Source organism: Cervus elaphus, chromosome 24 (genome assembly GCF_910594005.1).
Source record: "Cervus elaphus chromosome 24, mCerEla1.1, whole genome shotgun sequence".
Classification (NCBI taxonomy): Eukaryota; Metazoa; Chordata; class Mammalia; order Artiodactyla; family Cervidae; genus Cervus; species Cervus elaphus.
This window is the reverse complement of record NC_057838.1, coordinates 49,433,428-49,446,705: the sequence shown is the minus strand read 5'-3', so window position 1 is coordinate 49,446,705 and position 13,278 is coordinate 49,433,428. Positions and strand designations below refer to the sequence as shown.

General features: G+C 42.0%; 1 protein-coding gene and 1 long non-coding RNA gene across 2 annotated transcripts in view; one reads left to right on the top strand and one right to left on the bottom strand.

The window, feature by feature from the left end:
- Window positions 1-1,441, bottom strand: part of LOC122683154 — a 35,279-nt gene extending 33,838 nt beyond the window's left edge. Inside the window, exon 1 of the long non-coding RNA XR_006337641.1 lies at window positions 1,232-1,441. This is a non-coding gene — a long non-coding RNA (uncharacterized LOC122683154). The remainder of the gene's footprint in view (window positions 1-1,231) is intronic.
- Window positions 1,442-1,498: 57 nt separating this feature from the next.
- SYNPR (synaptoporin) overlaps window positions 1,499-13,278 on the top strand; it is a 283,980-nt gene continuing 272,200 nt past the window's right edge. The window contains exons 1-2 of the mRNA XM_043886751.1: window positions 1,499-1,739; window positions 1,864-1,929. Of these exons, the coding sequence (XP_043742686.1) occupies window positions 1,722-1,739; window positions 1,864-1,929 (84 nt within the window). The 5' untranslated portion in view covers window positions 1,499-1,721. The remainder of the gene's footprint in view (window positions 1,740-1,863; window positions 1,930-13,278) is intronic.

Here is a 13,278-nt window from a genome sequence, read left to right as displayed (position 1 = left end):
CCCTGGCCACTCTTTTTTACCCAGTTTTGGTCTGCTGCCTCCCTTTCTCAGACTCCAAGCTATTCATTTCCATCTTTCTCCTCAACTCCTGAAAATTAATTACTCTTTCTCCTTCTTTCCCCCACCCCAACTCCAAACCTTTTTGGCAAATCTTTGTAGTAAACAGATGGGCTCTCTGTGTTGCTGGGAGACCACTTGATACATGGAACCCAGTCCAAACGGAGTGAGAAGGAAGGTGACATATCACCTACGGGGTGGAAAGCCTCAGAGTGCTAAAGACTCCTCCTATTTTTTTTTTAACTGAAAAAAAATTTTGGACCCCCAGGGATCTCACTAAGGATCTAACCCATGACCCATGGCAGTGAAGGGCAGAGTCTTAACCACCGGGCTATCAGGCAAGTCTCCTTTTCTATTTTGAATTAAACTCTGGCTTCATTCTCCACACTCCCCTCATGGGTCTCAATTTCCTCATCTCAAAAATGAGAACGATAGTAGTTACTACTGCTAACTACTACGGATAGTATCTATTACTACTAAACCATGGGGGGTTTTGTTAATATTTAATGAAATAATGTTTATCAAGCCTATAAGACAACTTCTGGAAGAACTCAACTGTTTTGTTGTTGTTGTTGTTATTGTTGGCCGGCTCAGCACACTAAGGGAGGAAGAGTGTATGAGGTGGGATGGGGAGCACTCAGTCCTATTTATGATGGATTTGGGGAGCTTAATTTGAGGACTGTATTTTAGGCAGATGATCTCAGTTGAAACAGCATTGAGTTTTACAGAAACTTGAATTCCAATCCCTGTTTAGCATCTCATGAGCTATGTTACCTTGTATAATTCAGCCTGACGAAATCTATTTTCTACTTTTTTTTTCTTTTTTCTTTTTTTCCACTTCAAAATTACAGGCGTAGTAATTTGCTCCAGACCTGACACAGTGGCCACGGGATTACCTGCCCGGCACACTGCCCCATATTGTTATGATTCATGCATTTCCAGTCTCCCCGCCAGCCCCCTTCGCCTTGGCCTGGCCCCCCGCTTATCCCTGAGAGAATGGGCAGTATTCACCCTGTTCTTACATCTCTCCCACCACCTGGCACTGCTGGGCCACGCGAAGAACATTCCATGAAGGCTCCGGGGCATGACCAGGTCAGCGGTCTGTCTCTGGTGTCCAGAAGTTTCCAGAACGCACACACCTCTTCACTTACGGTGTGGGTTGCCTGCTTCTTACCTGGAACCCAGGTCTTCAGGCGGGGGAGCATCCTGCTGAGGGTGCCAGCCGGCTTCTTCCAAACCTACAGCCCCAAAGTTGCCCTGGAGCCTAAGGGTACAGGGCGCGCCCGCGGCGACGCGACTCCAAGGTCGCGGTTTGGCCTCGCCCACCCTGTCGCCCTCGCCCCCGCAGCCGGCCAATCGCAGCGCCCCCCGGGCCGCGGGGCGGGCTCCCCTCCCCGCCTCCGCCGCTCCCCGCCTCCGCCGCGCCCCCTCCCCGCCGGCCCCTCCCACCCTGGCCGGCCGCGCACGCCGCGCCCGCACGCGCAGGCTTCCAGAACCCAGCCTCTGCGCGCCCGCTCGGGGCACTCCGCTCTCCACCGCCTCGCTCCCCGCGCCCTTTCCGCAAAGGGGCTTCTGGCCCTGGGCCCCGGGGCCGAGGACGGCGGTGGCCCTCGAACTTCATTTTCCAAGGCGCCGCTGGGTGAGCAGCCGGAGCGAGGCGAGCTATGGATCCCGTGAGCCAGGTAGGACTGACTGGGCAGCGCGGGGGATGCCGCGCGACCCCCGGGGTCTGGATGCTGCGTCCCCCAGCCCCTTCCTCATGCTCTCTCTCGCTCTCTCTCTCTGTCTCGCCTTCTTGGTCCACAGCTGGCCTCAGCAGGTACCTTCCGGGCGCTGAAGGAGCCCCTTGCCTTCCTGCGAGCCCTAGAACTGGTGAGTAGCGGGCTGTGTGCGGGGAAGGAACCCGCAGGTGAGGAGAGGTCGGGTGGGGTGCTCTCGCTTCGGTTCTGCTCCCAGCCTGGGAGGCCAGCCGCTTCCTTCAATCCTCCCCACTCCTCAGGTGCCATTCCAGGATGGCGGGGACAGGATGGAGGGATCCGGCTTGGAGGCGGGAGCGTGGACGAATTTTTGCAGGCGCTTAGACGAGGTGTCGTCTCTCAGGCGCGCAGGGGCTGAGGAGAGAAGCCTCCTGGGGAGACCCGGAGGAGCGCAGATGCAGGCGCTGCCGCTGGGCTTTGGCTGCACACCTGCATTTCGCGGGGCTGAGGGCGTGAGAGGAGGGACCTGGGGCAGAGCGAAGTAGCAGAGAGGGCTTGGCCAAGCTGGGAAAGTTGGTGAGCGCGGCAGCAGCTCTCCGCCCCTCCTGGGATACTGCAAGCGCTGTGATCCACGCTCCAGCGAGAGGGAAGCTGAGAAGCTATGAAAGATAGTAGCGTCGAAAGCAGGACTTCTTCCTCCTGTCTCAGAGTTTCTCTACTCTCTCCGCTCTCGAGGGCTTTTCTGATTTCTCCTAGAACCTCCCAGCCTTCTCTGGAGCTTTCTTCAGCGCCTGGGTTTTAGGAAGTTGTATTGCTCGCATGTTCTGTCCCCTTAAAAAATAACTTGATAGTCCTAGGGCAGCTTATCTATTGGCCGAGGAGTAAGGCGCAGAAAACCTACCCCCGGGGCCACAGAGCTTTGTTAGTGTTGCCGGCTTGGATGATCGTTATTCAGAGTGAAATCTGCGGGTCACACATTCTCTCTTGCTAGGAGCTCTGAAAGGCAAGCGAGTCTATCTGAACAGAAAGTTCAAAGCCCGTCATGTAGCATTAATCACAGGCCCTATCACTGAGGAGCGAGGAAGTTATGTAAGAGCGTGTTCTGTCCTCCCAGATCTTAGCTCCAAGGGCCAGTATCCGGGTTTGGCAACACAACAGTGTTACATGCTTACATGGTTGATCAGGGTAATCACATCTGCCTTGTTTGTAAACCTGCATTAAAATGCATGAATCTATCATCTGGACGTAGCATCAGGACAGCATTTGGAAGGCTTGAACTAGGGGTTCAAGGAAGGCTTTTCTCAAACTGTTTTCCTCACAGCCAGGTTAAAGCACGCAGGACTCACAGTCCAGGCAGCTTTCAGTTGACATTCTCAGACTTCTGTCCACACTCATTCATTTAGCCATTCAACAAACATTCTCTGCCGAAGAGCGGGTTTTTTTTTTTTTTTTGCTCAGTGTAAAGGCTGCATTGTCAAGCCATTGTCTCTCAAAACAAAATTCAAACATCATTTCGGACACAATCTCTCAGGGTTTCACACTGTCGCTGTCACCCCACCTGAAACATTAGTTTGTATTCCCTTCAGTCCTGTTACGATGTTATTTCATGTCACTCCCCAGGCACACCCTCAGTGAGTATATTTCAAAGTGTGAATGGTTTTGTTTTCTTTGCAGATTTCTGGAAATCACATAAAAATATTGGAAAGATGGGTGCCCAGAAATCTGCATTTTTTTTTAGCAACTTCCTAGGTTCTTCTTAGGCACATTAAAGTTAGAGGACCACCACCTAAGCTATACAAGGCCCCCCCAAAACTCCAAAGCATCTGTTTTCTTACTGCTTCTGTTATTTTTGTTCATTCTGTATGGAGTCCCGTCACAGCCCAAGCCAAATACAAATGTTTGTCTTTCAACCTCAGCTTAAATACCACCTTCTCAGTGAAGATTTCTCTCATAATTGCTTCTTTCCCTCTCCTCTACCCCAAACTGAATGATTCACCCCATTCTTTGGGCTTCCATTACATCTTATTCGTTCATTTATTCATAAGAATGTATCATACTTATAGTTATCTCTTCTTGATGTGTGTGTGAGAGATATATTAACTTAATTTTTTTAAATTGAAGTATAGTTGATCTTCTTGGCCTCTAACTCTTTATGGAAGAAGAATTTTGCTTGTAAATCAATGATTAGCTCTCGTTTGTGCTAGAGAACCTGAATAAGGGACCAGTAAAACCTTGAAAGGTCATATAAGTTAGTTGATTGCCACCTTTTGAATGAGCTAAGGTTCACAAATGAGAGCAGGGAGATAGAAGGTGTGAGAAGGTGTATCATGGTGGAGAAAGGGAAATTTCTCTTCTGTGCATGCCATGGCTGAAGAGTCACTCTCAAGTCTCTGTTCCCTGTGGAAAATGGTGACAATGAGAGGGAGTTCTAGCTTCGGAAGAAAATTTGTTCTGTTTGTCTCAGTGTTCCCCACAGGTGCCTTTGTATGTGATAAGCAAAAAGTGTAAATTGAGCATGACAGAGCACTAAAAACGTCCCTGTTCCTCCTGTTCTGTGGGGGAGCAGCTTCTCTGTTGGAGAAGCTGGTAGTCTTCAATGTATTTGAACAACGGTCCTTTCAGTTTTCAATATTTGTGCTGTAAAAGTAAAAGTGTATGTAAAGTAAGTGTATGTGTTCAAGCCTATTTAATATAATGTCCTTTGTAGGGGAAAGACCAAAACAATTAGTAAATTTTTTAATAGGAAAATCATTAATATATGATTCATGCATGCTGTGGAATATTATACTGCCATTGTAAAGGTGGATTCAATTAATATGTGTTGACCTGGAGGTCAGCATGTGCAATTGTGTTTGATAAAATTATTAAGTGCAGAAAAATGAGTTTCATTCTTATTATTTGATGAAATTGCTATTTGGGAAAAAAAGTGGCTTTCAATTTTCCTTCTTCTAATCAATACATGGAAAATGTATTCACTCAGATTTCAGACTAATGGATAGCATGTAATTTTTTTTGTAAATATAAAAAAAAACAAAACATAACTTTGTGAATATGTGTGTGTGTTTGTGTGATTTGTATAAGCATGACATTGATATTTTTTACCCAAAGGGTGTAATTTGAGGTTCAGTGAGGAGAGTGTCAAGGAAAGCTGTGTTCTGCGGAAAGAATCATGATATATCCCTTGTTCACAGTTGTGTACATGAGTAATTTAAAAAATAATTCATATTTGAAATGACTTCCTATGGATTGACCGTGTGAAGCAATATTACTTCTAAAGACGTCTTCCACTTTGAGATGTATTGCGTTGGAGGGAAGCATGCACTTTATTGATGTGTCCTTTGCTTAGGAAGGGCTCATGGATATAGATTTGAAGTTTAAAAACATAAAAGTTAAACCTTCAAGGAAGAAGCTTTAGCCAATTTCAAAGACCTTGAGGCAAAACTTCCAAATCCTTAATCTCTACTTCAGTGAGGTCAAGGGCATTTTCAGTATCTTTTGGGTCAAAACCAAAACTCAGGACATAGCACTGACTCTGATGGTCTGTTTCATGTACTCTCCGATGATAAAAAAAATTTTTTTTAAAGGTCCAGAAGAATCTCTTAAGCCATAATTTGAAGAGTAAAAAAAAAAATTAAATTAATTTACCTTATTTCTCAGACTTACTAAGTTGGTGTGAAATCCTGCCTTCCACTTATCACTCTTATTTTGCTACGTCAATTCTTTGCCAGGAGAACTTTGGCCTGCTTTTTTTCTTTTTAAAACATTTTTGTTAATGCATTCTTTCTTCTTTTTACCATTTGCAAGGTTCTGTATTTGCACCTGTAGATTTCTGTGTGATGGCAGGTGAGGGACCCCAGAAGGTCCAGGACTAGAATTGGTGCATATGTAAGAGCATCCAAGGTACTTCAACTCCCCCAAACAATACTTGATGGCTGGCAGGTCCAGACTCTGCCCCTTTAGAGTTAGCTGCTGGGTCAGCTTGTTTGATTCCTCTAATTCATAATCTTTTATGTCCATCCCCCATTTTGCTATATCATTTCTGCTACAACCCCTGGATTCCATATCTCCATTCTGCCTTCCCAAAGCAGGCCAGCTAATCCAGAGATGCAATATGTCTGATGTAAAAGGTATACAGTGCCTTGATTTAAATGGAAGCACCTGCTCTCTGAATCGTCATTCCTGAATCTAAATTCTGATCTGTTTTCCTAACATCATACTGCTTGCTTGATATGAATAGCATTTCTGATCATGTTATTGATGATAGCACATTAAACATGTTTATAACATAACATAATGTAATATAGTTATCATTTTTAACTCTTGCGAAGAAACAGTAGCTACCTCTGTCATGCAGGCTTCATATGAGGCACTGCATTCCCCTGCTTTCCATGCATCATCATATTGAATCTGTATGGCTTATGTTCTCATTTCACCATGAAGTTCAGGGAATGTTAATAACTCATCAAGGATAAAATAGTAGGGAAAAAACAGTAGGAAATGGCAAAGCCAAAATTTGAGCATTCTCATTCCAAACTGTATTCTCTTAAATGCTACACTGTTCTGCTCCCTTCCATGTGGCAGGCACCTGCCATAGCTTATCCCTAATCCTCAAAGAAACGTAAAAGGCAGATGCTATCCTATTTTGCAGTGTTTATCTCACCCACTCTGATATGTATTTAAAGCCTTTTCTGAAAATGCCACAGAGTGTTTATATTTAGAGATTATCTCAACAGACATCAATTGTCTTTGATATTGTTTTATTTTCTATTGTTTTTAATTAATCAAAGTAAAGTAGGTTCAAATTAAGCATTAGTATCTTTTCATTTAAAATATGTTGGAAAAGAGTTTGATTATAAAGCCAAGAATTTAATCTTATGGTCTTTTTTTTTCTGTTTTCTTAAAAAATACCTGTGCATGAGTCAGACAGCTCTTTTTTTTTTCTCCTAAGCATAAACAGGATAGGAATTCTAACATGCAACTAATTTAAATTATGATCAGTAATCTGCCACGAGGGTGTGATGTAATTGCAAAGCTACATTAACTTGGATTTAATTATAACTTCTAGCCTCTCAGTTAGTGACAAAAGTCATGTGTGCAGTTGGAATATGAATCAATAGATACACTTTCCCTAAAAGAGCAACTCCCCAGTGGACTAATGAATTTGTCACTTAATGTTTTTCTGAGTTCTATGAAGACAATTGATATTTGGCCCCACAAATACAGAAAAAAAGATAAAATTACTACTTATGGTTTTGAATCCCTATTTTATCCTTTTCCTAGCTTGATAACCTGGGGAAAGTTATTTAACTTTATTAGGCATTTTTCTCATCTATAAAATGAAACTGATAATAGTTCCTGCTTTAAAATGTTGCCATAAATGCCTCAATTCACATAAACCACCTAGCACAGTACTTGGGCTATCAGAAGTGCTCAATAAATGATATTAAGGTGATGATGATGGTAGTGTGATGATGATAATGGTAACTATTTGAATGATTCCGGGTCTGATGGAAAGGAGGAAATAGAAATCCACCAGAAAGTAATTTAGAGCATTATGGCAACCTCTTGCAAGTTAGAGTCTTGGCAAAATTCTGACATAGCAAATCTATCATATACTTGAATGTGCCTCTTTTGAGCCCCTCTCCTCTTATATCCAGAGAAGGCAATGGCAACCCACTCCAGTACTCTTGCCTGGAAAATTCCATGGATGGAGGAGCCTGGTAGGCTGTCCATGGGATCGCTAACAGTTGGACTTGACTGAGCGACTTCACTTTCATGCATTGGAGAAGGAAATGGCAACCCACTCCAGTGTTCTTGCCTGGAGAATCCCAGGGACGGGGGAGCCTGGTGGGTTGCCATCTATGGGGTCGCAGAGTCGGACATGACTGAAGCGACTTAGCAGCAGCAGCAGCCCCTTGTATCATGATGTCCAAGATTTTTTTCTTTTTACCAAAACATAAGTGACTCTGTAGGGCATTGTTCTTTGGAATATTTGCATTCAAAGAAGTTTCCAGAGAGGCCAAGTTTGAACCTAAAGGAACAAGTCTCACAGAAGAATTGTAGGAACTTAGTTCTCAGGAATGTTTTGGTGAGGTGTGAGGGGACAGTTTTCCTGATCTTTCTGAAATCGTAATCCATAGACATTGTTTGTTCTTGAAAGAGTTACCTGTATCCAACTGAACTCTCAAGACTCTCCTGTGTCTATAGGTCCTTATAGTATCAACCACGGGCAATTACTAACCAGACCGTAATACCCAGGTATACCTGACCATTAGGCATCACCCAGATAAAAATAGGAAAAGAACCCTGCACTCATTCTCAACTGGAAACGTCACTTCTAGTTCTCTGTTCCCCAGAGGATTCACATGTCTTCCTGATCCAGGTAAGAAAAAATAGTCTTATGGTAATAGAAAAAAATAGTGAAAAATCTCTAAGGAATGTATCTACAGAACCATGACTTTCCTTTGAGCCTTCTTTTTCTGCAGGCTTGTCTTTGACTTTGTCTGTATGTGTGATTATTCTCATTCATTCAGTTGGCTTAGCCATCCTTTGAGAACCTCACTTCCTCACTGAATTTGGGGGAAAACACCCTTTGCCTACCTTTTCACAATTTTGGAAATTTTAAGGAAGAGCAAGCGTGTAAAACACTTTGTAAACTAAAGGCCATCCAGAAGTAAACAATAACTGTGATCATGATGATGGTGATGATAAAGGAGTGATCTTTTGCAATCGGGTGACTCTGGATATCATGAGATACACGGGTGAAGGTTGAAGTGTGAAGTGATCTCTGCTCCCCGAGGGGTTGAGCTCTTCCCTGCCACTCTGCATCCTTGAGCTTCTGCCCCAGTCTCTGTGGTCTCTCTGGAACCCACAAGAAAGAATGATGCTGCCTGTTGAAACTGATGCATCATCAAAACTTGGAAAGATGCCACCCTCACCCATTTTAGCTCTCATACTAAAAGCCTGTTTCTTGCTCTGTGCACATTTCACATTTATCAGATATTTGTAGGGCTGGCGATAGTCTCTTGCACCTGCCACTTTTGCACATGCCACTTCCTTTGCTTGGAACACACACAGTTTTCACTGAACCCTTTTTAGCTGGCAAATTCCTCTTTTCAGGTGACAGTTCAGACATCACTTCTTTTGAGAGGGACTGTCTGAGTAGGGAAGTCCCTCTGGATGAAGTCAGCCTTCTGATGGCTACCAGAGCACGCTCTTTAATGACTTACATTTTTTGTTTTTTACGCATTTTTTGCTCCTCAACCAGACTAAAGGTTCTGGGAAAACAAGGATCTTGTTTGTCTTATTCATAGCACGTTCTAAGCATCTTTATACAGTGCTTGACACATGATAGGAATGCCTCCAACAGCATTTGTAAATCCCACCAAACACCCAGGCAGTAGACGCCTAGTAAGGCGTTGGTTCGGGGTAAAGAATCTTCCTGCCAATGCAGAAAATGCAGGAGACACAGATTCAATCCCTTGATTGGAAAGATCCCCTGGAGAAGGAAATGGCAACCCACTCCAGTATTCTTGCCTGAAAAAAAATAATCTCATGGACAGAGGATCCCTGGTGGGCTACAGTCCATGGGGTTGCAAAGAGTCAGACATCACTGAGCGACTAAGCATGAAGCACAGTGAAGGCTTGGATGAAGGAAGTCAGGAGGGAGAGAAGGGAGGAAGGAGAATAGAGAATGAAGAAATGAATCCCTGAGAACACGTTGGTGGGGTGTCAATTACCTTTCATGATCTCCTTGATCTTAATCGTTTTTCCATGTTACCTCCTATTAATAGTGATTGCTCATTACCTGTAGATCTTGAACTTAAATGATTTCCCCATTGAAGACAGTAGGGGTGTATATAATTTCTTCTTATTTCTAGTTCAGGTTTCTTTCTACTATCTCATGTTGTCAGAACACAAAGCAAAATTTAAATGCTCACCACCATAATGACTTAGGATGCTCAGACCTTCTTAAGAACCTTTCTCGTTCTCAAAAATACTCCTAATCCCTGAGAAATTTTTTACTGATTTATGTATATTTTCTAACAAAATCTTTGTTGATCCATTGCATAATGAAATACAGGTTCAGCAATGTGTTGTTGAAACATACTTTTAAGGAGTTCTATAGAATTCAGAAAGGATCCGGATATTTAGCAGCAGGATGAACCCTTAAATTCTTTTGGTTGCCTAATAAATTATTTGAGTCAGATTCCATCCTGGATGCAGGAAGAGCAAATCAATTTTGCCTGCCTGTTTAAACATGTGTGTGTGTGTGTGTGTGTGTGTGTGTGAGAGAGAGAGAGAGAGAGAGAGAGAGCTTCCATCCTTTGAAATTGTTACTCTGAAGGATTTGTGTGCCAAGTAAGAAGACATACCCCCAATGGCTTTAACAAGAAATGACCACATATCCATCTGGTCTGCCATGAGACATCCTGGCTCTGCTTTCATGCCCTTAATTCACCTGATGGCTTTGCCTGCACCTGATAGACAGTTGGCATTACCCATGAGATCGTTCCTGAAGCTGAGATCCAGAAGAACTGAGAAGGCAGAATGGTTAGATTAAAGCAAAGAGTGATACCAGAAAATTATTAGGCACAGACCCATCTTCTGAGTGAAGACTGGAGATCTTGGGAGATGTTTAAGTTAGAAAAGAGAGTGGTTTCATGAGTAGAGATCGTGACTGTGATTGGGAATGTGTTGACTTTGAAGCCACACTTGCTTGGGTTCAACCATAGACCTTGAGGAACTGAGTCTCAAGTTCCTTAGGGATCTTAACATACCTAAAGCATATGTTTACATATAAAAATAAATTCATTACTGAAATACCTTGGACATCTACTTTCTGTCTCTGACTCTCAACTTCTTGAATTGTAAAATGAGGATAACATCTAGAATACATAACTTATGAAATAAGCCGAGCCAACATGTATAAAAGTTCCCATTAGAGGGCTCAGTAAATATTAAATGGTCCCAAATTTAGAAAACTGAAGCTCAGGTATCTGGGGACTCTTTACTGTAGGGGCAGTGCCTGATGCGTTACCTTTAATTTTCATCTACACCTGCCGTTTGAGGAAAGGGGGAAGGCATATTTTCATTTTTCATAATCTTTTGACCAGACTGTTTATAAGAACTTTTGTCATCAGAATCATATCACAGATTCTATTTATGAAGCAACTGAAAGCAAAACATGATTATATGTGTTTGAAATCTGTTTTAGAAGACATATGCTTCCTTGTTCAGAAAAAAAAAAACACAATTAAGAATAAGTGTGAAATTGTAGCATTAAACACTAGGTATTCTGGGGGAAAGACTGTTTATTAGCAAGAATGATAAATTTGAAATACAAATATTCATACTTTTATTATTACTTTAAATTGCTGGCTGCTTTTTGTTTTATTTTTAATGCCTGGGCTTATTTATTACATTTCCCTCATTTAGTAACAGAAAGAATACCTAGATTTGAGTGTCAGCTATGACACTGACAGACTATGTAATTTTGTGCATGTCACTTTAACCTCTCTGGGTCTTTCATATTTATATGAGTAGAAATAATACTAATTAGCAGAAAGAATTATTGTGTTGGTTAAATGAAATAACACTTGGAAAGAGTGATGGCACATAGCAAGCACTCAATACACTTTTATTTCCTTTCCTTCTTTCCCCTAGAATAGGTTTTACTGCCAATGTAAATTTCTCAAGAATTTGTGAAATTCTGGAAAACTTCACAAGGGAGATTTTTTTGTTTCTCTAGATGTTCCTAGGTGTTCTTGTGTTACTGTCTGTCACACACATGCACACACACACACATTCTTTGTACTAAAGACATGAAGAACACATGCATGAGACAGGTGTATGCTAATGGGAGAGTATGCTTTGGCACATGTGGTTGGAAAGGAGAGAGTGATTAGACTGGATCACCAAGTCCTAGATCATTGTCCCAAACACACTGGAGCCCCAGGTCTACAGGCGTTGGCCAGGTGACCATGAATTTGTGAAGCTTTTCTGAAAGGAATAACATACTTCTTTATTTTAAAGAAAGACAAAGCCCCCATAAATAGTGGGAGTTCACTGAATGGCTGTATGTTGTCAAGTGCCCGTCTGTCCTAAATCAGTGCTATGTAACACAATTTCGTTCAGATCTTACAATGACCTCATTAGGTTAACTTGTCCAAAAATACAGAGCTGATAGGTGACCAAGACAGGATTTCAAGCCACGTCTATCTGACCTCCTGCCTCTTCCATGCCTTCTGTGACCCAGTGATACTAAGTATATTTGTATTGGGCAGTGGATTTCTTTTGATGTTCTATTTACAACCATTTTTATGCATAAATTATTTGTTTAGTAATTTCACATCATTAAAATATAAGCAAAAGTTAATAAATCAAAATTACTCAATATCCTTTTACTGAGAGACTAACCCAGCTAAGGTTAGTATATCAAAAAATATTCTTTCAGACATTTTAATGTTAATGTACCTTTTTTCCCCCTGGGGGGAAGAAAAATGACATGTTAGATTCCTAGGGCTGCCATTACTTAATACCATAAACTGGGTAGCTTTAACAACAGAAATTTATTGTCTCAGAGTTCTGGAGACCAGAAGTCTGAGATCAAGGTGTGAGCAGAGTTGCTTCCTCCCGAAGGCCGTGAGGGAGAATCCGTTCTATGCCTCTCTGCTCAGTCCTGGTGGTTTGGCTGTCAATCTTTGGTGTTCCGTAACTTGTAGATGATGTATCACCTGCATTTCCGCCTCTGTCTTCACAGGCTGTTCTCCCTGCACGTATGTCTGTGTCCAGACTTCTCTCTTTATGTGACACAAGTCATATTGGGTTAGGGCCTGCCCAACGCCAGTGTGACTTCATCTTAACTACATCTGCAATGACCTTTTTCCTAAATAAGGACACATTCTTAGGTATCAGAAGTAAGGATTTCAACATGTGAATCTCAGAGGCATACACTTCAACCCATAACAAATGGGTTCTTAGAATAGGCGAGGCTTTGTTTTCTGCTTTGCCACTACGTAAAATACCTTCCTCCGCAATTTTGATGGCTGTGTAATATTATACTGTGTACCTTTACTAGAAATTGTTTAACTAGTTTCTAATCTTAATAGTTTTAAAATGGCTATTATTTTTAACCTACAAAGATTCCCTTCTTAAAGATAAATGTTTACTATATCTTTATTATTGTTTACTTTATTTCTAGATGTAGAATTTCTGGTTCGAAAGGTTAGGCATTTTAGGTATTTGAAACAATTGCCTGATTGCCCTCCAATGAGGTGGTTCCATTGTGGGCATTGGCAGTTTAAAAGTTTTCCAATTTCATAGACACAAATGTAATCTTGATTAAATTTGTACTTTAATTTTGCACTGAGAGTGCATCTCTTTTCATAAGATGGTTTATGTTCTCATTTTCATTTGGAAACATTTTAATGGACAGAATGGATTTTTAAAGCAGTAGCTGAGACTGCCAAATTCATGAGGCTGTTCACGTGGACTTTTATATAAGCTGCTGCCTTCATCTTTC